General features: G+C 39.0%; 1 protein-coding gene across 1 annotated transcript in view; it reads right to left on the bottom strand.

Annotated features, from left to right (window-relative positions):
• LOC138196017 (mucin-6) overlaps positions 1–24,249 on the bottom strand; it is a 29,513-nt gene extending 5,264 nt beyond the window's left edge. The window contains exons 1-5 of the mRNA XM_069145675.1: positions 23,985–24,249; positions 19,406–22,746; positions 17,266–17,334; positions 15,076–15,229; positions 10,174–10,208 (exon numbers count right to left, since the gene is read on the bottom strand). Of these exons, the coding sequence (XP_069001776.1) occupies positions 10,174–10,208; positions 15,076–15,229; positions 17,266–17,334; positions 19,406–22,674 (3,527 nt within the window). The 5' untranslated portion in view covers positions 22,675–22,746; positions 23,985–24,249. The remainder of the gene's footprint in view (positions 1–10,173; positions 10,209–15,075; positions 15,230–17,265; positions 17,335–19,405; positions 22,747–23,984) is intronic.
• Between the last annotated feature and the right edge of the window lie 2,148 nt (positions 24,250–26,397).

The raw sequence follows: 26,397 nt of genomic DNA, 5'->3' as shown, positions 1-26,397 counted from the left end.
AAAAGTCCCCCGCATCACGACACAAACTAAGTTGTAGTCAAACGTAAGCGATAGCAATGTAGCATAACATATGGTGGCCCAAGATTGTAGATCAATAATTTAACGATGTGAAAAGTGAAACCACTCAGAGCGGAGAAGTACATCGTTTGGTAATTTGCCAACGAGAAGTTGTGTGACACAGGCCCTGTATGCTTCTTCAGACTATGTTGATTCCATTAAGCTGATCTCAAACATCTTTTTAGAAACATAAACATAATTGTCTCGTGGCTCAATGGGACAACTCCTTCATAGTTACTGTAATCTCAACTAGCAACCACTGACATGTTATTTACCCAAATCTGAGTTACTGTAAGAAGTCTGCAAATGAATTACTAGTTAATCATTTTACTTTGATTTTGATATTTTAATACAATCATACTTTAAATTAAACCTGAATTCCACTTTAACAGAATTTGGTAACATTCAGTTTTGAATAATAAAATCACAAGAATGTACAAACAAACAGAATGACCATATAAGGAATATTTGCCCACATACCTCATCATCCAACAATACTGACCACTTCCAAGATGATTAAATTTAAGAAAACAATGGCAATAAAATCCCAAACTATTTCTAACTGCACGATACAAAGTGTTGTAACAAGTTTAAAATATTCTAAAGCAATTAGCTTGCTTTAAGAAAGAGAACAGTATGTCTTAAGCTTTGACTTGTGGGATAGAACAGCTGCTCCATGCTGCTACTGCTTAATCAAGACTAAACCAGTCATCTACACGGCAGCTAACATCCTGTGAATGTGTAACCAACGAAAAGAAGACATAAATGAATCACCAAGTGACACAGCCTCACATTTATATACATGTGCATGCATGTCTTAACAAAAGCACGAAAACCTTACTTTTTGCAGGAGCCCTCATCAGTGTGTTTTCTTAACACAGCCTTATCTCTCCACATAAGATCTCCAGAAGTTTGTTGACTCACCTCACGTGGTTTATCCTAAATCTCTGTCAGATCCTTCTTCAGAGATCATGAGTGTTCTCCTCTGCTTCTTTCCTTCGTTCCTTAATCCTGCCAATGTGTCAACTTGTTTCTCACTCACTCTCCTCCCTCTTTCTCCTCCCTCTTTCTCCCCCTACCTCTGTTCCCAGAGATGTGTAAACAGACAAATGTTATCAACATTTCCACATCTCACTCCCTCCTGCTCTTCCATTCATCATTTACTCGAGCCCTTTTTATGTTCAGCAGAAACATTTAATTCACCCTATATCCTCAGAATAGTTGGATGCACAACTCACAACTTCAGCCCCATTGTGTAATGGATAATATGTATATGAAGGGGCTCAATATAGTATTCTCAAGAGAGATTTTCAATAAGCATGCAATGTTGCATCATCACTTTATGTCTGCATTGTGGGGTGTCATTTGTAGCCTCCATTTTTTGCTCATGAAAGTACAGTAAGTACATGGTGAGCGTAGGAGATGACCATTGCTGACAGTAATGTCTCCAGATAAAGACACACTATGTATCTGATTATATTATCATTCACAATGTTACAGAGTAGATTACCGGTAGTCATTACATCATAGTCATTAGATTAAAAGAGTGCAATGCCCATTCAAATTTCCTGATTTGTGGTATTGCTGTCAAGCTTTCTTGAGAACAGCTTGTTGCAGACATGGGTGAAGACACGCTTGACTACATCTGCTGCGATGCTGTCTGGAACTGCGACTGCGGGGTGAGACTCTGGCCACGCTGCTGCACACAGCAGCGGTTTCCTGTTCATTAGAGTTTATTAATATTAAATGTGTCGCAAGTCCAAATCGTACTACATCCTTGGGTCCTTATAATACACCCAGTAAGTTTGAAGCAAACGGGACAAACAGGTGCCGAGACAACAAACAAAGAAACAAACATACATGTGTACCTATAGACAGAGATTCCTTTCATTAGATATAGCAAGTTAAGACAAGATAAGATCATTTTAAATTTATAACTTGCTAAAAAAAAGTTATCATAGCATATCTGTGAAGATGATATGTTGAGCTAAAGCAGGAACACTTTATTTTAGAAGGAACACAAATGCAACACAAGCAAAAACCAAAATTTTAATCACAAACCAGAATCACAGATGTTTAACAAAAGCAGCATCTAGCAACTCTGTGGGGCCGTACTCAGAAACAGCGTTGCGCTATACTAACCTCATTACATGATAATACTGACATGCTACTGCTTAGCAGGTAATGTTTACAATGTTTACTTTCTGAGGACAAAACACAAAGTGCAGTTAGTTGGGAATGTCAGTAGATTTACTTATACATAAACCAAAGTGTTAGACCTGATGATGATGCTTTATTACACTTCATCCCATCCATCAGATTGACATTGAGCTATTACATTCTGGACCAGAGGAAAGAACAACAAGAGCCAGAGCCTTACATGGCTACAGTCAGTTTCAGTATCTGCCTTTGAGGCTTCTGGACATGAAGGGCATTTCATTTATGGTCCTGGAGGACTCAACAACAATGCGTCCTCTCTGCATCAAAGTCCCACCTGGGTAAAATGCATAGATCTCGCTGTAGTTAATTCTCCTTTAGAGTAATTTAAGATGCAACCCGACAGTACTATAAGTCTGGCAGAGGCTCGATAATGATGTTTGCTTCAACGTCCTTCATCCCTCCGTCACAGTAAAAGTGGTTCCTTCAAAATTTAAAGGTCACATGACAGGATATGTCATTGGTTTCCCTGGAACAAGATGTGGCTGACTTTATACCCTTCTTGCCCAGATCACCTTACTTGCCCCTAAATTAAAATAAGTTAACAATTAATGCAAACTTGAATAATCTTGCAGGCGAAAGAGATTAAGCCACAGCATGAGTAACTTGGAATTTGTGTCTGTGCTGATGTGTGTGAGCCTTCATCCTTCAGAAACTCCCTTCCAGGCAGAGCAGTTTGGGATTTATGTCACATATAGCACACACTCTAGATAAGCACACACATACATATTTTTGAGATTTTATCTTTATAAATTTAAGTAAAAAACGTTTTACTGCTGCTTTAAACACAAGATTAGATAAGGGTTAAAACGATTACAGACAGGAAGATCAGTATGTTTGTAACTGTTGATGGGAAAGTTAATGTCCTTAATCCAAGAGGGAGCCATAAACTATACACATTGAGGGAGGAAGAGAAGGTCTGAGAATCACAGAGGCCAGTCCAACTATTTGTTCAACTAGAAATAGCAGTGTGCTATGCTACATAAAAACTGACCAGGTCAATCGGGGTGACAGAGACAAATTTCTCCAGTAAAGAACAACTTAAGCATCAGGAATGTTAAATCAAACAAAAAAGGATGGAAACTGTTTATTGTTACTCTAAATAGGTGAACTAAATGTGAGTAATTTAGATGCACTCGTCCAGAAATGAACCCTCAGTAATCCTCTGAAAAATCGTGTTATTAAAGTCAACGTTTGATTTAAAATGTGTGATCATTAGCAAAAGATTCAACACATCAAAACCAAAAGGAACCACGTAGCAAAAAAAATAGAAAGATTTTAAACAAAAATCAAATCAGAGTCTTCTAATCCAATCATAAGTTGGGTGTTTTCCTCAGTAATGACAGACATAATTGTAAAGTTAACTGTGATAAATGTCATTGTGGAAATGGGTTGATTAGCAGTAATTAAATTTGTCTGGTAATAATGAAGCAGTTATTTAGCAATTAGTGTTACATTTGGATCCTAAATTATCTTTTGATAACTCTTTTCCCCCACCTGCTGGACAGAAGTGGGAACTGATGTTGACTCCCAACTACTGAACTATGAAAGACAACTGTCCAGTAACACGAGCCCATTTATACCTATTGGTACATCACTACTGTATATAGCTACTTAAATAGTTGTTGTATGTATTATTCATTTCACTCCATTTTCAGCATATTCTTTGTCAACATGTTTGATCAAAACATTTAAAATGTAAAATATATTCAGTTTACTTTTATAAAAAGGCAGCACATGTTCACATTTGGACACAGATACAAGGCTGAATCCGTTACAATTTTAACTTTCATACTAGACTTTTTGAAAGTTGCAGGTTAATTTCTTGTCATTTGACTAAAGAATTACCTTAAAGGGTTAATCAACAAATCATTTAAGTCATACACGTGACTATTTCCATTTCAAGCTGCTTAAAGATTCAACTACACAATGTTCTAAATCATATTTACTCCCATTGTTATAGTTACTTTAAGGATTTAAATCTTAAAATGTGGTAAATTGAAAAAAAAACAAAAACATGATGAATTGTTTTACATTAAACTAAAAAAAATAAATAATAATAATTTAAAAAAAAACTTTGGCTCTACTTCAACAACAGTAAAATTTGATCTGTCTCTAATGTTTGTATAATGGTGTACTTTTCATTCTGTGATTATTGTGTGTATATCTGCGCTTTACGAAGGAAGTCTGTGTTAAATTACTCTGGCTGCATAGGATTCATCTTCACCAATAACTGGAATTAAAAGGCTCTTTCAGCTGCGGTGTCTGTCAATCATCATCATCATCCACACTGATGTACTAACAAGATGTGAGTGAGCCTGAAGTGATGTTTCTGACTAACAAGCTTTTTCTCACAGTTTCAAGGCTACTGCTTTGACCTGCTGGGCACTTGCAAACCCAAACTTCTTTTCTATCATCAAAGCTGTCTTCTAAATCAAACAGAAAACTACTGAGCGAAAAAAATGAAATGAAAAATGCTCTCAATCTGTTGCCCCAGAGATGCTCTTCCACACATACTGGAGGCCCACCAATTATGTGTTCAAGTGTTCTTTGGGAGGTGTTGATTTTTTAATTTGCTGCTGATTTACCATCAAGTCCTGACCTTAATAAGGCAAGTCACATTTTAAATTTGAAGAAAAACAAAACATCAAAAATGTTCGCAGATTAAAAATATAATCCGTAAAGTAGTGGGTATTCAAAAATATCTGTGTGCATCTTATCAGCCAGAAAAGCCTGAGACTTCAGCCTTGGTTCAGCAAATTTAAATCAAACAATAATAAAAGTATTCTAGGTCAGAATTATCCATGTTGTTCATATTTATCCTCTGAGGATACACAAATAATGTGTGTTGAAAACATTTTTACCTCTTGGTCAAATGCTAGATAAAATGTCAGGTTTTAGCTGTGATTTCCAATCTCCATACTACTATACTATTTAGTATGCTAGAAAAAGATTTAGTTTGTCCCAAATAATATGTAAAATGTAGTTTGCCACCTGGTTGAAACTTGCAAAAGGAAGAAAAGAAAGAGGCATTAAATAGAAGTGCACTCGTTCCAATTCGCATCCTCTTTCTTTTTACCTCAAATGTTGCGCTATGGATTGCGACAGCCAAGACGGTCAAAATTCAAGGCGCATTTTTATGACAAAGTAGTATGGCTTAATTGTATGCATGCAACAGTACATACTTTGTAAGGGTAACATGCAGTAAAAGTACAAAGACAAAGTATGTGAGTCTGAACGCAGCTTTGGATTCAAGTCTGTGTATAACACACTTCAGTCTGGACCAAAATGGTGAATTGTCCAACTGACACACCGTCCAACACACCTGATGCTGCTAAATTGTTTAACTTAATCTCTATAGTCATAAAGAGATGATGAAGTAAACTATTTGTTGTTTTTGTTTACATTTACTTGATGCATTGTACCTCTAAGGACTGAGGAAACAGGGTTTAAGAGATGCATTCAATGAGACTTACAGTTGAAGCAATCCAAATGTCAGCAGTTTAATTTAAGCAAATAAAGGAAAAGCCACCTATTGCATCTGTTATCATGGTTACTGCTATTTGTTTATTTGTTTAGTGGGGTTCAATCTGTTACATTTGCTGATGTGTATTCATCATTTGCAGACATATTCTGTGTTTGTATGTGTGTGGTGTTACTTCGTGATCTTTGTCAGCCAAATGAATGTCCCTCTTGGGGCCATAATGGATATGGATATGTTTTTCTAAACATTATTCAATTTTTTTTTTTTAAATATCACATCTTTTGATCAGCGTAATCTTTGTGGATTAAAGAGAACAAGGTTTTCTCTGGGATTGTGTAATTCACACAACAAACACTACCCTGAGTGTGATGTGACGTGCCAACGTCTCTGGTTTCACACATCCTCATTCATCCTTACAGATATGACCTCACATATAGTTGAACGTGATGGAGGGAGGTCAGGACACAGAACAGACTGAGTAGAGTGGGAATGATAATGTTTGTTAAAGAGGATTAATATACCAAATTACATCACATTTAACGCCACATAAAAGCCACAGGCAACTGCCTGGTCCCTTGTGTGGAAATTCAGCCTGGACTTTCTCCTTCCTCCTCCTTTGTGCTCTGTCATATTACATTTCCATCCCAGGGGTAGCCAATCTCTCCCATCTCAGTGGATTACTGCTCCTCTGAAGGCCCCTCTGGAGGACACTCAAGCCTGAGATGAGGAGTGAGAGTAAACCCTAATCTGCCCCTCTCTGCCCCGTGCCGCTCCTCGTTGTCCCCAAAGAGCCCTGCCAGTGAGTCTCCACGTCAAAATGAGTCATTAGTTCTGTCTGTGAATCAAACCCGCAGCAATGTTTCCATATCAACAAAAAAGAGTCAAGGGGTGTTTATATTTGGTGGATAGAGCAGAAAATAGGCTACATATTTATCAAACAAGCTGATGCAAACAGGCATATACATAATGACGTGGTAAATAATATCACCTGCATCCATTTACGACTGACTGGAAACTTGGCATGGCTAAAGAATTTTTTTTTTTTATCCAAGCGGCTCTTGTCTTCAGTAGCTGTTTGTCAACAATGAAGTCAGAGGTACAATTTGCTAATTTAAGATTGCTTACATCATTAGTGCATAATTGCTGACGCTGATACAATTTAATTGCTTATTATCGATAGATGCTGTTTATAATGCATTATTAATTAAACCAAATTTATGTTAGGCTTAACCTTAAATGAGACATAATTACAAATGCCTAACAGTTTTTTAGGGTGTTACAGAAATCTACTTCCAACTCCAAACTATCTTCAGCTCTTAAGATGTGTGAAAATAGAACCAACTGATTTGATTGAAATATATATATATATACATATATATATATATATATATTAGCCCTTGTGTCTATTTGAAAAAGGTCCACAACTCCATATCCAGAGTTACATACCTCTTCAAGTGTATTTTGACACCAAAATCAAGGTATTTCTGGTTCTTTGCATTCATTAAATTTAAGATTCTTTAAATTCATTTTTCGCAACACTTGTGTGAGGGGTTGAAAATAAATTTTCATTATATTATTAACTACACATGAGCTGCCAACTTAGCTATCAAAATAAGCCGCCAATATGAAATAATATATTAAATCCATCCCATAAATCTAAGAGAAAACTTTCAAATTCAATTGAAAGGTTAATATTGCAGTTTTCAAACCATCCAGTAGGGGGCGACATGCGCCTACAAAACGAGGTCAAATGGGGAAAAATCGGGAGAGAGAGAAACACGGAAGTAAAACAGGCGGAGTCCAGGTGGTTTACCAGCGACGGTGAGAAGATGAAGTTGTTTTACAACCTAAAAGTTGATGTTACCGACGGAAGTACCGTGTGTCGGTATTTTGTTGTTCGTGAGAGGGCGACGGAGGACCAGAATCCGGTGTGCTTCAGTGGTCATTGTCGGTGAGTATTTAATTGTCTGTGCTATCTTAAATTGAACATAGCTGTGCACATTTAAATTGCTGTGAAGGGAATTAAAAAAATATATATTTTTAAATGTTAAAAAATAATGTTAATTTTTTTTTTCTTTTTTTTTTTTTTTTTTTTTTAAACTAATCTTTTTCTTGTGTGATACAAGACGAGCAGTACTGCAAACCAGCTACGTTTTCAAATTTAAAAGGAAAGCGCTTTCGAAGAGGAAATTAACAAGGACTGAATATTACAGAAACTGAAAGGTGGACAATATACTTTCTATCTTTCCCCTTTAGCATCTGACTAACCACACCACATGAAAGGACTCATTTATTTTTTTTTTTTTTTCTATTTTAAAAGGTCAATATTTCTATGTTTTTGTCATGATAAAACATTTCAAAGGTTTTTTGTTGTTGTTGTTTGATCGTTTGCTTTAAATTGACTCTTGTCTGCTCGACCGCAAGATACTCTTACTCACCGTCCTCTTTAGACGGCCTCGACTTTGGATACTGCTGAAAACTATTTCATTTGCTTTTAACCCATTTCACTGATACACATAATGAGACTGTTCTGAAGAGAACAATGGGGGGGAAAAAAAAAACATGTCAAAAGAAAGTGCCTGCTTTCCCTCTTGTTGATGAAGTCCTTGAGGGTGTTTTTCTCCACACAGAAATGTGAAATATACCAATTAACACTCTGGGTGTCACACCAATGTTGATGGTACATTTCGTGGTGTAAAACATCATCATGATGACACTGCCTGACATAAATTACAGGGGGGGGGGAAGAGGGGAAAAAAGAAAGAAAGATGGCACTCATCTTCACCCTAGTTGTTCACGATTAGCCCGTTTAATCCCGCAGTCACAGCATATGCTGACCAAACATATCAGCATATATCTTCAGTGATGATGACCTCAACCCTCAGCCCCCCCCCCGCCCCCCACCCCTTCCTCCGTCCCTCCCTCCCTCCCTCCATTAATGTTTCAATGCATGCTGCATTAAAGTAACAGCATCAGCCACAATATTGCAACCGCTGACGGGTGATATTAATAACGTTGATTATCTCGTCACAATAGAAGATACATTCAGCTCTTACTGCTGATCTGTTGGAAGCAGGGAAAATGTGCGAGCCTCAGTATACGACACATTATCCCACCGGTTACAATTGTGAATGATCACAAAATACACTTTTTCCACGTCATTCTCCGTTAAAATGATGATTTAAAAAAAAAAAAAAAATGCTGATCAATTATTTTTTAAGGGTAACCAGAGACACCATGTTTTGGATATTTTCACGTCTGACAAATTTGGGACTAAATGGGTTCATGTTTAAATACACGTTGCATTAAAGTAACAATGTATGTTACAATAAAGTATCAATTTTGAAATAATTTAATGGTTGTTGTTTTGTTTTTTTGTGCCTTTGCTCTCAGTTTTCATATCTGTGTTGTTTACGGGGGGTTTTGATATTTAAAACGGTCACAGTAGATTGAGACTGAGCATTCCTGTGGCATGTTGTGCGCCGCCGTTGACAGAGTGGGCTCAGATATACAAGAATTTTGAGGACTGCAGGAGAAATATGCAAATTTCAGTATTCAACATATTATCCCATAATGAATCATAAAAAAATAAAAAACCTTCTTCTGTGGAAATTTAAAAAAAAAAAAAAAAATTTGAAGAATATTTCAGAGGGTTATTAATGACATGATTTAGATATTTTAATGTCGGGGGAAAATTTAAATGGGTCAGTGTTAAATTTGTAAATATATAGAGTCGTTATAGCGTCGTGTCGTTGCAGAAATTCGCAGCTCACTTTGCTACAAAGAAGAAAAACAGGGCAATTTGTACAGAGTTTGAGCCTAAAAAATGTCTGTCAGTGCACAGCAGGCTGCCCTGAGAGAAAACCACTGCAGTGGAAATGATTGTCCTTTCTGAAACCGTCTCGCATGGGGTGGGCACAACACAAATTATGTATAAAGATATTAAAACCAAATTTTTGCTTTTATCTCGAAGAATTACAGAAAGAGTACATCTCTTCCGGTGTTCCTACATTTTGAAAGGCAGGGACCATTCCTGGCAAAAAAAAAAAAAAGCCCCGAAGCAGCATAGTGTGCATTACCCTCGCTGCTATGTATAATATTTGGTGCTGTACTGTGTTGTCAAATGATTAGCATACGTTCTACTGGATTAAAAGCACGCATGAATCATTGGCGCCGCATAAAGCTTACGGTGGTGCAGAAATGCAAAAAGAATGCAAATCAACACCGGTGGCCTTTCCAGGGTAGTGTTCGGGTTTGGGGTCTGCAGTTTGTACCGAGTCTGAGTGACCAGTTTGTTGTTCATTTCAGGTCAAGTCGGTGGATTTTATTCTCTGGGGACTAAATGTTTAATACTTATCCATCCAGAAGTTGTTGAAATAACAGCCTGAACAAAAGTGGAGGACGAATCGTCTGACCGGCTGATGCTTCTATCCAAAGAGCCGCCCCTCGACTAAAAAACAAACAAAAAAAAAAGAAAACAAAGAGAAGGTATTGTTTTGTTGAAACTCAATAAAGATAAAAGCAACAGTTCTGCAGCAGGTTTACAACTTCTAGTGTGCTTGGGATACAAAAACTGAGCAGTACGAATATGGTGAGGCAGAAATTAATCGGCAATCCTTAAAGCGATTGGACCATTTTTCTACTGTAACACTTACAGCATGCGTACAACATCAGAGACTATGAGTTGTAACCTCTTTGGTTTAATATAGCGTCATCACGTCAAAAATTCAATTTGGCCAATACTTTGATTGAAGACGAGTACTTGCCAAAATATTGACATTTCATCTGTAATTGTGTTTATTGGTGTTAAAATGTCAGCCTTCTAATGTAAGATGTTGAACATGTTGGATATTAGACCTGCTAATCATCAGTATGTTAACATTTTCACTGTGAGCATGTTAGTATGCTAACCTTATCATGAAGCGTAGTAAACTGCTGTCTGACTGTAGTCTCACCAGAGTTCATCAGTGATACATTTTATGAATTTATTTGTAGATTTAAAATGTTTTTAAATTAAAATCCATGATTAAGAGAGAAAGAAACTGCCAGACCTTCCTTTGAAATAGCGCAATGTTTCACTTATCATGAATATTCAAACAAGTACAAATTCTTTGTCACAACGCTTTCGAGCCGAACACACCGACAACCTCGGTTCACTTCATTTATTTCTAACTACCGGAATTGCGGTTTCTTTTAGTGTTCGGAGACCAACAACTTCACCTTTATAGCTTTGTTTACAACACCTTTCTGTGGAAACATCTGATAACACTGAAGCAAAACACAACAATTTGTATTTGTTATTTGTTTTTCAAATATAGAAAACCAATTTGACCGCGATTACAAGAAAAGTACAACATTGAGTTCTTCCCCAGATGCTAATAGCAGCCACAGCTAACAGGGAATTGTAAAAATAGCTCCCTTGCTACTGTAGTATTAGCCCAGCGACTTGTGTTGGTCCTGTGACCCCGATCATGCACACAGTGGCCCCTGGCGGTCTCCCCTCAATCCTGTATTAGCTTTTGGACTCTGATTGCTGCACTGCAGGACATCCACAAAGGACACACCGCTCCTCATTCCTGTCACGTGTTCATCTGCGCTGTTTTTAAACTCCTGACAAAGAAAGGACGGGGGTGCGTTTTGGCTCGCTATATGTTCAGCATGGTTTCCAAGCCTCGCCATCATTTCATCTCTCTGCCATTTTTTTTTTTTAATGCACAGGTACAGCAGTGTACAGTGCAGCTTGTTTGAGCCTGTAAGCTGGCAGCTGCCCATGGCTTTTTTTTTTTTCTTTTTTTTTTTTATGCAGGGGCTGCTGAAAGCCATTGGACCTCAACCAGACGGACCAGTGAACCAAAATAATGAGCTGAACGTGGCTGAGGGCTGCATAGAGCTGCAGACCAGGGTGTTACTCTTTAGTGGTGTTGGCAGCGCTGTATACTTTCACCTCGCATGGAGTCATTTGATTCAAAGTTAATATCATCAGTGTTGTTTAATGGAGATTGAAGTTGTTCAGCTGGCAGCTTTTATTTACTTTGTAACAGCGGCAAAGGGCCAACAGGGATGGATTTGTGTTGCGGATTTCCTTTGTGGTTTTTTTTTAATTTATTTTTTTTACTGTGCAGTGAAATAATGCATGTTTTGCATGCATATGATACAGATGTGTTGCTTATGTATCCGCTGGCATGCTTGTTACATATTTCCGTTATTTTACATCTTCACGTTGTGGTTCTGTGCTGTATTGTAGATCTGACTGCCCTCTTTGCAGTGAAAGGCGACATTTTACCCACGACAGTAGAGTTGAGTCATCTGCAGACTGCACAGGCTGACGCTAACAACATGGCAACTTTGATTTTGTACACACATCTGTGACTATCAGAGAGAAATTGCAAGGCACGGAGCTAACAAAACAAGTATCTCAAACAATCTAGAACAAGAATCTCTTTCATTTTTCTTCCAGGAAAGCTTTAAAGGAAACCAAACTTAAAACAAGAAATTGGTCCAAATGACTGAGGGACTTACATGCCTGGTGGGTTTTTAATGAAAATGGCTAACGAGTTACCTTGGAAACTAAATTCTTTGTGGGACAGTAGATGAAGATAAATGCAGTTGAAATAAAAAGAAAATTGCCTCCTAAAAACCTACTTAAGAGTTTATTTGTGCCGTTCTTAAGAGAAATAGATGTCTTAAGTGCACCAGCATAGTAGTTCAATGCCCGACTGGTTCGAAACCTTTTCCCAGACAAGTTAGTATTGATTTAGGTAATTTTCTCCAATATCTGCTCTCCAGTTCTACCCAGTTACTGCGAGAAGCAATACAGTCATATTTTGTTGCAGTGATTACATAACTGAAACACAGTAAATTGTCCTTCTCTGTGCGTTACACTGATTCTCTTATCAGGCCGAGTCTCACTGGATATTGTTAGAATTTAACACTTTAATCTTCACATAGATGACAGTTTCATTCACTGTGAGAGATATTATCTGTTAAGGATAGTAATATAAGTGCAATATGTTCTCGGCACATGCTGTTGCTGCAGTATCATTTAGCAGTAAAACTTTTCAAAATTAGCAGGTGCCTTTGCACAATACTGCAGAACCTCAGCAGAAGTCCACTCAAACAATCATGGCCAAAGTTTTTTATTACTGTTTTAAAGTTAGAAAAACATTGTTTTGTCTCTGTTCCATATTGTTTGAGTAATTCAATATAAGTAAGGTTTATGAAAATATATTTTATGATAGTGTTTATTTAAAGTAAATAAGTTTGACTTCTGGCTTCAGTTAATGAAAAGAAATTGTGTTTGACTGGAAGTAGATTTTATTTGAGCTCATACAGAAATACCAGCTACATTTATGAATCATTAAAATCTTAAACCTAGCACTGGACACGCATTAAAGGTGTTTGTGACGACTTCTGATAACACATGATAAATAATTTCATTTTAATGCCTAATAAGACCCATTAAGACAACTGCATGGAATATTCAAAAATACAAATTCTCACTTTAAGTTAAAACGAGTCTTTCTCTGATTTATCATCTCATTCCTGTAACATTGTCGTACTCAGAATGGACATTTCATTCAGAGTCACAATTGACGGCGCATTATCCAGAGCTCTTGACTTTATTTATTCCATGCACTCTTGTGCCTTGTTGTTTGTGCCTTCATTACCCACAATGCAACTGTCAAACGTTGGGTAGGAGATCTGGGTGTATTATGGAGCCGCACTGATGTGCCCTTGAGCAGCTACGCTTACAGCACACTAAAGAACAGGCTACAAAAGTCTGGTTAGCTCTCTTATTTGTCCACACGCTCAGATTCTTTGCATTTTTACTTTTCTCTCTCATCATTTATGTCACACAGGCTGCTATATGTAGTCCTCCCTAAGATGTGTAAACAGCCTTGGAGTTACCCTTGAAGTTACATAAAGTGTACTTGCGAGCATAATATGAAAACTAAATATCCACTCGAAGCATTTTAATCTCTGTAAACTATTGAAGCATTTTATACTTTTGTAGATTGATGGCATGTTTGCAGCTGAACATGTTTGCAGAAGTTTGGCTGTTAAATGAACGTTGCAGTTTTCAGTGGTTAAATGTGTGTTGGTAGCAGAACTGTTGTGCCTGCATGACCCTATACAAGGCCGCAGTTGCTATTGGCCCATATTCCCCTCTTGTACCATTGTTGCAAGAATTTCATTTTCACTTGATATTATTTCATCTCTGAGTTTTAGTATCTCCTGCTCAAAAGGTAATATCACACTCTTCACTTGGCTTACTGCTCAAATATACCCTGTTTGTGCTCCTTCCTCATAAGCTTTTATCCAAAATTCTCTGCTCAAGTTCCCCATGCATTGATCATTTATGAACAGTGCTGTGAAAGCACCCACAAAGGTCTGTTTCATGTTGCTGAATTTTTTTTTTTTTTTTTTTTTTTTTTTTTTTTATCCATGTGTCTGCTCTCCAGAGTGTGTTCATGGGTGTGTGTGCACGTGCACGTGACCATTTTGATTGTGACTCATGCTTCATTGCAGCCTTTGGTCATGTCATTGTTTTACTCAGAAACCTTTTATGAAGTTCATATTGTTTGGGGATTTGGAGACCATCAGCACAATTGGCAAAGGCATAATGAATGTTTCGCTATTTTCTGCACCCTTGTGGCCAGTTTGCAATTGTGAAAAGGTTTGGATGCATTGAAGGTTTATATCTTAACTAAGAAAAAAAAAATGTATTTCATTCATAAATGACCAAGTTCAGTTAGCAATCAGAATAAAACAAAAAAACACAAATAAAAAGATTTACAGACAAATCAAGAGTCAGTATGTTGTGTATTGAACATTTATTCTTAGAGGAAGCAGGTAAGGGCACAATTGAAAGGGAAACATTAAATCAACTGCATTAGTCATACCAGTGCAAAGAGAACAAAATCTCGTATATAAAATTAGATATAGAAATCTATGGTTGTGGTTAGCCATACATTTTAAGCAGGCATATTGGCAACAAAATAGCATTAACTTTCAGGAATGAAATAAAGAATTCCTTATGGGTGACACTAGTTGAAGGTCGTGGGCAAATTCAAAGTACAAAATCCTGCTTGTAAGCTTTGACAGTGTGCAGGAGAGTGGAACTCTACTGGGTAAAAGCCTAATTCAGAGTTGTTCTAAAGGTAGGAAGAGAGTCCTCTGCAAAAGGCTTCTGCTGGTCACTTGTAACACAGGCGAATGGCTATGAAACAGCACAGGTATTCTTAAAAGGTCTACACGTGCTGAATTTTCCTCGGGAGCCATTTGAACAGGGTCTTGCACAGCTTTTTGCTTTTCACCTTTGTCTTTGCTAAGTTCTTGGCGATGACATTTCGGAGCAAGCTGAAGTGTAAGGGCCGGGACAGGTGCGTAGAGAAAGCGTTGTTGCCTCTTGCTGAAAGATTCAGAACCTCCAAGAAGCGTCTCTCCTGCTGCCTGAAGTCGTACTCGACACTGGACAGACACACATGCAGACCAAAATTACTGAAAAACTCCCCAAACAGAGATATGAAATAACACAAAATGTATCAAATTCAGCTCTCGCCAAAGATGCAAATGAATCTTCAACGTGTCGGATCCGCATTTCCAGCTCATTTGTAGCAAAGGCTTTTTTATGGCACAAATCACTCTAAACTGTGTTGCTACAATTTACTTTGCTTTGTGTGATACCCTTGATGTAGGAAGCTCTGGGCTCGTCAGATTTCAAAGTGGCTGATTGGTTTGGGCAGGAAGACGTTTCGCGGCAGGGTATTGTATTCTTTCTTTTTTCCAAAGGTACACACGTCTTGTTTGAATATCGTTATCTTTCCACTTGGCCTTTCAGGACCGGATGCCAACACACACCAGTCAGCAGATCAACTTACGTAACGTCTTTTTGTCATACAAAAACGGTTTTGGAAATAAGTAGATCAAGAGGTTTTAGTTTTTTTTAATATTTTGAGATTAAGACAGTTTTAGGTTTTGCTTTGTAGAGCATGAGGCGTTTTCTGGTGATCAGAAGACTTTTAGATTGCTTAGCCTCACTTAGACCTCCTTTCTGCATACAATAAATCTGGGAAATTTGTTGAGGGTTTTATTTTTCTATCGCTTCCCTCTGATGCAACATTTCAGTGAATAGATGCAACCATAGACCGGAATTAACCAATGTTGCATCAATAGTCTCATACACAGAATTTTCAACAAAAATAAAAATAAAAATGTTTATATATATACATATATTTTTATTTATATATATATATATAAACATTAAACATCTAATACACATAATTTTCAACAAAAATAAAAATGTTTATATATATATAAATAAAAATATATGTATATATATAAACATTTTTATTTTTGTTGAAAATTATGTGTATGAGACTATTGATGCAAGTTCTTCTCAGACCAGTGATTTTTATAAATCTTATAGTTCAGTCACGCAGGCTGCTTGGGCCTGACTTCTTTGCCTACTTGGATTTCAGAAAGTCCATCTCAATCACCATAAATCCACAGTGAGAATAGACTGAGCCGCATACAGTGAGTGTTTGAATTTGACAGTTCCAAAAGATTTAAGACGTGCTCAGAGAAGAAAATGTAATCTTCCTGTGTATTCTGAGCTGGGAACAAATGACCAGCACCGAGCTTTTCATTTGGTAAGCTGCCCCTGCACTGAGTCATTCATTTTCAGTGGATTGAACAGTGGTCAGTCCTGGCAGAGAACTGCAGTGGCAAATGGGCTGACCCATGAATTGAACTGTGTCTCTAAAGATTTAAACAACATGTATATGTTGAAATTGTTCTTTAAGAAACTTATACGTGTTGTTTTTTTTGTGTGATTAAATTGCATGTCAATACAATTTTTTTGAACTTCCACAGACAACAAGGCAAAAAAGTGGCTTTATTTGTGTGCTTTCGGTACCGAAAGGCGTCAACCAATCATATTGTGTGGAAGTGACACGGACGTCACATCAAAACTCCTAATGACAATGTTGATTGTTTGTGCCCGTAGCCATCCAGTGTGACATGAGAGGGGGAAAATAAAGTACAAAAACAACAACCTCAAGGGCAATGTATAGAGCAGCATCGCCAAACACAGACGCTGTCAGCATAGTGATGAGTTAATAAAGTTTATTTTTGGATGTGGTAGATTTACTACTGAGCAGGCAGCAGTGTCACAGCAGGTTTGGCTCATGTACAAAAATCTCCTTTTCTTTTATTGAATTAGGAGTAGCAGGACACAATCTTCATTAGTAGATTATATTGAATCCATCATTTTTCTAAAAAATGAGCTGACACAAATCTATTCAAACCTTTTTTTGAACAACTGTCACAAATTTCCATTGCTGCTGATATGAATAGTTTTGATGCAAGAAGGCCCTTAATCTTCTTTATCAAATGAAGACTTTAAGGGTCGAACAATGCAGTATTTGTTTGTATTCTCTGCTGTAGTCACTTATCAGTTCAAACATTGCATGCAGGCGAAATTGGCAATTTCACTATTATCTCACCTGTATACAATACAAGCAGTCTTCTGGCAGGTTGAGCAGTTTTTGAGGTCTTGTCCAGTTTTGTTCCGACTGGAACAAACAAAAGTAAATTGCATTCTATGAATAACATCCAAAACGCTTCATACTTTCAGATTTACAATTTAATATTCTTTCCACTCCTCCTCTTCACCTGAGGTTCATTCAGACGACTGCTGGCAGTGATGCGTTATCTAACACGCATTATGGTAGACATCAGTCGGTTATTAGGTGTTGGTTATTCTGAAACATGACCTCTGAGGCAGTCACAGCTTATTAGCACACCACAGCGAATGAGAATGATTGACACAGACACATTGCCAGAAGGCCGTTTTAATTCCTGTTATTTGTGCCAGAAGAGTTGTATGGCTAAATAAATCTCTCTTGAGATGCGCCGCCTCCAAATATCCAAGTAGGTTTCTGTCAGGCACACAATCACAGACCTGTTTGCAGACTTGTAACAATGCAACAGCCTCACATCATTACACACTATGAAACAGGATTTATAGCACATTTGCAGTGGCCATAACACTAGCTTCATAACATCTTGACAGTCCGGTCGCCTTCAAAATCTATTTGCACAACCTGTGACACTATGATGTGTACAAAAAATAGCACATATCGTGCTTTGTTTCTCAATATCAATATCAGCAGAAGGTTAAAGCTCACTTGACAATTTGCTGCATCTAAACACACTATTAAATCTCCAAACAATGCTCAAGTTCTTACTATTTTGCATTTACCAATTACATTCAGGAGTTTCATTGTTTATGTCAATTATTTCTCCAAACATGTAAAATAAAACTGACATCTAAACCCCAAACGTGCCAAAGTGTGTAATACACCCTTCAGTCGACTGGAGGCTGTGTCATGTTTGGCCTCGCCCGAGTGTGGAAAGTACATGTATGTGGCACCAAAGTCTTCCCTCTTGGGGTTGAGAAAAAAAATCATGGTTTGGGTTAAACTAAGTAATTTTTATGTTAGTATCGTTAGGTTCGTCTTGTAAGGTAACTTTTTTACAATACTTTTTCCATTTAATGTTTAAATGTATGTTAAACTATTAAGCGATTTTAAGATTTTGATTAATATCTGCATTTGGTTTCTAGTCCGGACATCATGTTTCCTATCGTGTCTTTACCTGCTCCCTTGTACTGGGTGACAGTTCATTGGTCCGTAGTGGTCATGTGACAACTGAGGCAACTGATTTATACCTGATGAAGGCCTTAGAGGCTGAAACGCGTAGGCATGAGTTTTTACTGTGATTGAATAGCCGTGACTGATTAAAGGCTTTTTTAATTAATCACCCCCTTGAGTGCCTCAGATTTCAACTTAAAATAATCTATGTTGACTTTTGCTTTCTCTAAGACTTGAACACTGGTTGTCTCCGTGAATGTCTTGTATTTCTTCCATCCGACCACTACCAACCTTTCTCGTACTCAAACTTCAGCACTCTTTCTATGTCATATGACCTCCTCGACCCGCCTAGATGAGTTAAAACGTGATACTGACACGGTACCCTCTGGTGAACTGACGGGGTGTTACACACTTTGACGTGACAGCAGACTGGATATCGCTACTGTAGTTTTTTTTTTTTTAGATTTGTTTGTTATCAGAAATAACCTAGAGCTACTTTTTGTCATTGCCAATCACTTCACTGAACTATTAATGAAAAATCATACGTGCAATGAAATACACTCTCGGTGAAAAAAGTTTTCGGACTGAAAAACAATGCAGTTTGCCAAAGATTTTCAAAGTCACAGTTGCAGTAAATTTAAGCGATGACTCACTGGAATGCCAAAGATCAGCAGCGCAGGACTGCTTTTAAAGTAATTCCCTACATCAAATTCTGGCAGCTGGACCAGTATTGGGCTGAATGTAATATATTAATAATTTACAAGTCATATCTGACCCTCCAGGTTGAATATTTATGATTCAAAAATGCACCGTTAAACTGTAAGTTCAATATTTAAAATGCATCGTGGCACAATTCTGTTGACATTCTGTGTTTAACACAAGTAAAGTACTGATGATTGTACAGTCATTAAAGAAAAAAGAAAAGAAAAAGCACTCCCCAGCATCGCACGCTTAAACACCCAGTAACACGCATACACGCACGTCCTCTTACCCGCTGATGGGAGTGTGGCACGTCTCCAGGTCGTGGATAATGTTAAGCAGAGTAGTGATCCTGTCCTTGTTGGCCGCCAGGCTGGCCTCCACGGTCTCCAGCCTCTGCTGTAGGGCCGCTGATTTGCAGCAGTGTGGGGAAGGCGGCAGCAACAGGGCTGCATCAGCTGGGTGGGAGTGAGCCAAGCTGCTGGTGTCCTCTGGGCACGGCTGAAGGGGCGCAGGGCTAAACTTTGAATCGGATCTCACGATTGCCTCGCTGGACCGGAGGCGGGGACGGGATGCCAAGTGCATTGGTGATGGCGGAAATATGGAATTACATTCAGGGCCTGTGTGCGCAAAGAGCTCTCCCTCACTGTTGAATGGGGCCGGTGCAGTGAAAGAAAGCTCTGCGCTTGTGTGCGCGCGCGGCAGCGATGATATTTTAAAATCAGAGTTTTGGTGGGCTGAAGACTCGGTGATAGTTCTGACGTGTGTGTTTGAGACAAGGGGTTCACAGTTTGTTTGTGCTGTGACAAAAGGTGTTGAGTAAAGGGGATGTGTCTGTTTATCTGCAGCGGATTTAAGATTAATATTTCCATGCCTGACTGGCATTCCAAAGGCAAACTGTTTTGTGTTTGAATCCGTCTGCTGGGCTGTTTGTACTAGTGGGCATGTTGCACAATGTCCCTCATATTCTGTTTCTGTGTATCCTTGATAATGTGCAAGCCTTTGTTGTTCTGTGTTTATGCAACCCTGCAGACAAGAACTGCTTGACTTAATTAGGGAAATACAATTCTGAAGGTTAGTGACCTGTGATGGATTTGAATTTCCATGGTCTTTTGACTCATGCACAGCTAATTCATTGATTAGATTACCATTGAATTTGTTTTTATCAGAATACACTTCCTCATTGGGATTAATGGTTGATATGGGATCGTGTTTGCTGGCATCAATGCCTTTGTTGTGATGTTTTGACAGATTTTGTGGCTCAGACAATGAGTGCCAAGGTGTTCTGGAGTTGTTTTCCTGATTAGGAGCAACACCGCAGACATCAGATTCGTCAGCGGTTTGAGTTCTGATGTCAGCTGCTTGTGTGTGATGAGGTTCTCTCGTGTCGGGGGCTTCATTACTGCTAAGTATTTGTGCTGCGTCTGTTGATTGAAGCAAAGCTGTGGTTGATACGGAAACATCATTTTGCTTTTCTGTCAGTGCATATGAAAGCGAGCTCGCTGTGGATGCAGATTTCTTCAAATCGAATGTGCTGTTCCTGAGGGCTGCACTTCTGTATAGAACGCTATTACATCTAAATGTGGAGCTGGGTGTTTTACTTGTAGGCAACCTCGCTCTCGAGTCGAGAGGTTTAGATGCACAGGATGTCGTGTGTGGAGAAGATGTAGAAACATGAAGCGTCGGTTCAGAATTTGACGAGATAGGTTGAATTAAGTGAATTTGTGCAGCCTCAAACTTGTGTTTAGCGCTCGTACAGCTAATTTGATCTGAATTAGCTCCATGACACAAAGTACTCTGTGGGACAATGGTTCTCTGAGGTGCAGGCTTTGTGTGTGGTGGATTAGCAAAAGCAAAAGAGCTTATTCTAGTGCGAGTAAAAGACATTTTTCCTAGTGATGGGCTGTCAGTATTTGAAGACGGCTTTTCTTGTGGTTTATGAGGATCAGGTGAAGCACACGGCGGACTTGCAGATGTTTCTGATTTATGAACGGGGTCTAATGCTCTAGTTGACAGTGACAATGTAGGGCATTTAGGGGTTATTTGTGGGCTATTGGTACTATTTGTTAAGTGTATTTGTGCTGCATGCATTGAGCGCAGGGTTTCAAGTGGAGCGTTGACTTTAGCAGCTATACTGTCATTGGACATCGCTGCAGAATTAGAGGTTGTGTTTTTTGTATGCGTGTTGGTACTGGATGTACTTTCATGCGTCGCAGCTACAGTATACAAATGAGAAGGTGCCGAGTGAGAATTTTCAGGTGTAGCGTGGACAGATACAAATACATTTTGAGACACGCTGTTGTGATGCGTTGTCTTGGGGAGCTTTGGGTAGGTGTGGGAATGAGGGTTGTTTGGTTTTGTCGCCGTGGCCATCTGAGGGGTCAAAGTAAGACTTGTTGGTCGTGGGATCTTACTGTCCTCTGGTGGGTTTGGGAAAGCTTTGACTCTGGATTTGTCCTGTCTGGTTTCAATAGTTGCTTTTGTGACAGTGGTGGTTTTAGAACGAGGGATGGTCACGGGTTGGGTGGATGTTGCATCACTAGCAGTATATATGTGTGACAAAGTTACCAGATTGCCTCTAGAGTGCACCGGGCATGCAGGGTGGGGTGTTTTCTTATACCGTAGTTCTTCATTTAGAGAGAATATTTGTGGGTTGACTGTCATTGGTGTCCGATTTTCAGTGTTTGTGACGTCGTCGGTGATTTGCTGGCTTGGTTTCAGGGTGTTTTCGATGCGGGCCATCTGCACAGTTGAGAGTGTGGTGAGGGTCGACTTTAACGGCTTCTGTCCAGGGCAAGAATCTGCTGTAGGGCTTCTCTCCTCCGCAATGGCAGCTCCAGTGGTGGCAGACTGCTTCCCACCACAGTGGTTGCATATTATTTGTGGCATACCAAAAGGTCGGGCAGCAGATAACACCTTCCCAGACTGATCTGCATAATGACCTTGCAGTGTGGTTTGGTCTCTTCCATGAGAGGTTGCAGTCTTTGCAGCCTCTGCCTCATCGTTATCTACGCTAATTCCACCGATCGCCTCCGAATCGACCACGCTGCCGTTGGTGTAACGGGCAGCGGATTTCAATTTAGGCCTACCGTTGGTTGCATTCCCTGCAATATGTGGATTGGTCTTGATTGCCCTGGCATAGCAAAAAGTCCCACCACTGCTCCTCTGACAGCAGGTCACGTCCTTCGAGGCCTCACCTCCAAGTGCTTTGAAAGTCACTTCCTTTTTGGTCCTGGATTCCCCACTTTTCTGTTTTAAAATAGCCTTTTTCTCCTTGTCACTCTTAGTTAGCAGCAGTATCTCCTTGTACTCCGTCTCCTTCGTGATATAGCTGTTGGATGTTTGAGCAATGCTACCTGAGAGCGTATCAGTTAGCAGGGGAGGTGGTCTGCTTATCCACGGGGACGTCTGAACACCGATGCTGCACTGAAGTCCCCACGTCTGCAGCAGGGCTCCTCCGGTTCTGTCTCCTCCTGTTGTCTTCCAACCGCGTAGGCCGACCAAGGCGGGGACACCTAAAACTGGAACCGGAGTCGTCAGGTCCGCTGCTCGTCTCCCCATACCTTTTGTCCAACCGACTCAAAAGTCTGATAACGTGGGAGAGAGGCAATGTTTCCACACCATCACATCCGTCTAAAAGCAAGAGAGGGACAAGTTTACAGTGAGAGGCATTCAGGATGGTGCTTGTGAAGGAAACCCATGAGCAAGCACGATAAGTTGAAACAAAGCACAAGAGTTAGAGCTGAGACAATGTACTGCAGGAATGTGGCAGAACTAGAGTTGTCAAAAATCAATTACCGATTGGAGATAAGACAGAAAAAATGGTGCTCTCACTTTTGAACTTTTCAGACATAGTGACTGGATAAGAAGTAGGAAGGGCAATCTGTTAATACTGATAACAAGAGGAGGCTGTCGCAGTGAAAACAAGTGTTCTATCTTATATTAGCATTTCAAACATACTGCACAGATCCTCTTTTCAATGTCTGACAGCACACGGAATAATTTATTTGTGGGATAAAATTCAAAGCAATAGTTCCTGTGGTGAACTCGTTCTCCTCTCTCGACAGCTTTCACTCTGTTGTCCTCCACGTTCGGTTCACCTTGGAAAGAGGCCATAATGTGTACCCTGATACTACAGATAGACTTCATTAAGCTTTGAGTGCGTTTAACTGGAACACCCTTTTCACTACGGGGGCAGTTTCTGTGTGTGTTCATACCGCCCATGATTTCACAGTTTTCTCAAGTGTGGAGGAGGTCATTTTAATGATTTACGGAACAACAGTTCTGTAGTCACCAACATTATAATAATGTGTGGATTTCTTTTCTTCTTTTCTTTTTTTTTTTCTACATACGAGCAGACGTTTAATTATTATACAGTAGGATATCCCGTGTGTGTGTGTGTGTGTGTGTGTGTGTGTGTGTGTGTGTGTGTGTGTGTGTGTGTGTGTGTGTTTGCGTGCTTGGAAGCTTTAATTTGTGACAAAAATTTCATGCAAACACAATCTGACAAGGCTCCGTTCACTCCTTCCTCCTCTTCATCCTCCTCAACTGCTTTCATCCAGGGATGTTTAAATTTGCAAAAAAGGACATTTAGTCATCTTACCTAAAGGGGATATTATTATTTTGGTTGTCGTGTCATCTAATGTTACTTGAGCTGTGTCAAGTGACCTATGTCTGCTGTCACTGTCTAACAATAAGTGACAACTGTCCTGCCCTGTTTATACACCATTAAATCCGCCTATGCAGAGTTGGGGGAAAAAAAGCATGCTCTTGAAAAGCCGCACACTTTTTAAAATGATGGTGACTCAAAAAGAAAAGAAAAAGAGCTGTTTTTGGTGATGTGTGTTCGTGGTTCTGTTTAACAGGCATACCTGCGGGTTTTATGTGATCCTGCAGCAAGATGTCCTGTTTTCTTGTCTTCCAAATGTCAGGTGCTAGTTTTCTGCTTTCTGTTGTATGTCCTCGTAAGTCCTCAAGGTTTGGAGTGACTTTGTCCTCATATTTCCAGTCCCTTGGTGGCACAATTCAAAACTCACAGGAGTCCGTATGCAGTGAGCGCTGCAAAGCAATGCCGCTTAATGAGCCCTCCTCCCTCCTGCTCAGATTCTGAACTAATCTACCTTTTATTGATCAGGCATGCAGCCGAGCTGTGTCCTCATTGTATCCACTCCTCCTCTTGTTTTGGTCCTGCTGCTCCATGCTCACTCCATAATCAGAACACAGCAGTATGCTACAGCATGCTGCCCTCCAACACATTCTGTCCTACTATGTCTTGTGCCTTTTTAACCTCCTCCTCTTCCTCCCCTCTCTTTCTCTCTCCCTCTCCCTTCTTTCTGCCACTGTCTTCCTTCCCAGCCTTCATGTATCCTGATCTATAGCTGGGTGGAGAGAAAGAGAGAGAGAGAGAGAGAGAGAGGAAGTGACTTGCATCAGTGGGGTAGGGAGTGTGTGTAAATTACTATGCGAGTTAAAAAGCAGGGGAATGAACTGACAACAACAGTAGAGCAAAGCCGAAGAGGTAATATGGAAAAATAAGAGGAGAAAGTAATTTTAACAAATCTATATTTGGTCAGGAAATTCTTTATACTGAATTGCTAAACATGAATAATTGCAGTCTCTCAAGATCATCACTGCTCTCAGCAAATATGAATTTCACCAGTGTAGGTAATATCTGGATTTTTGTAACGTAATGAATAATATAATTTTTAGAAGAAGGTATTATTTGATGTGGGACTGAATACATGACGAATTACATGTATAATATATAGTTAATGTTGTTACTGTCAAATATGTTGTACATTATCTTACCTCTGAGTGACTAGACTCAGAGATCTTTGATATAGATGCCATATTCTCTGACCCTCTTATGTTTTTGTGCTTTATGACATTATCATACCGAAAGGACAGAAAGGTCGATATTTGCAAAACTAACTTAAGTGACGTAAATAAGTGTTTTAAGCGCCCTCTATAGGACCAACACACAGACGAAATTATTTTACTATTGAACAGCACCAGTGACAGGCCAACTCAGTCTCACTGCAAAGCGTGAAATAGATACGCTCGTCCACTACAGAAAAACGTGAGATTGCTACACTTGGGGCTGTCTCGGCGTGAGAGTTACATTACTTTTGCTGTAGTGGACCGGCGTGTCCATTACTCGTTTCATAAACGTGAAATTTACAATTCTCGTAAATGTGTCAAAGGATCATGTCACCATGGTTCCGCAACAGAGGTCTTGAGGCCAAGTACACAAGTTTATTTTCTTTCTAACCCTAATCATGTGTTTTTGCTAATGGTTTAGTTTCCCTGTAAGTCCCATGGTTGAAACCATGCAGTACGTTTCATTTTCCTAAACATGGCCACAGGCCAAAGCTTATAATAGACACGCATGTCAACTACAGCAAAAACGTGTAACTGTCACGCTTAGACATCGCCAAGCGCAGCTTTCTCACATTTTGCAGTAGGTGGACAGGCTTGTCTATTTTGTGTTTTGATGTGACACCAGGTTGCAACAGCATATCTGAACTTTGTTGTTATGATGAATAACAATAATCAGTAAATAAATAAATTGGTTAGGTTTAGGAGAAGATCATTGTTTGGGTTAAAATAACTATGTTTGTTTCATAATTTACATCAAATTTGACATACGGAAAATACATTACACACACTTTTGATTTCAGACAGGACACAAACAGTGTGAGAGTCCTGCATTTGATATATGCAGCCACCTCTAACCTATATGTACTGCATGTTCCTCAGAGAACTTAGCTCTTTAAACTACTTAACATGACTTCCTACATTGCTTCAGTCATATTTACTACGACCACTAGAGGTCACAATAAATGAAAACAAAGACCGTTGTCCACCACCCTTCAACAATCGACCAGTGCTGTAATTTTTGGTGAGGATGGGGTGGCATAAGTCTACACTTTAGACATAACATAGTGACCTGCATGTTGTTTGCACTTGAACCACTTCCATACACTTCTTAAATTAAACGACAGTGGTAGGAAGTAAATACATTTACTTTAGTACTGTATTTAACATAAAATACAAAGTACAGTATTACATTTACTTGATAACGTATTTGATGGTATTTCACGTATGACTTTGCAGATTCTGATTAATACTAAAACATATAATCATAAAATAAATAATGAAATATTTTAATAGGTTAAGATATGACTATATTTAAGGAATAGCAAAACAGCTACCCAACAGTAAAGCACTTCAAATGAGCTTATCTGTAACAGCTACAGCATTACACTGATTTACATAGTAATA

Source organism: Embiotoca jacksoni, unplaced genomic scaffold (assembly GCF_022577435.1).
Source record: "Embiotoca jacksoni isolate LCO1_2020_lvr unplaced genomic scaffold, fEmbJac1.0.p SCAF_13, whole genome shotgun sequence".
Lineage (NCBI taxonomy): Eukaryota > Metazoa > Chordata > Actinopteri > Embiotocidae > Embiotoca > Embiotoca jacksoni.
Note: the sequence above shows the minus strand (reverse complement) of the source record. Positions and strands in the feature narration are given on the sequence as shown.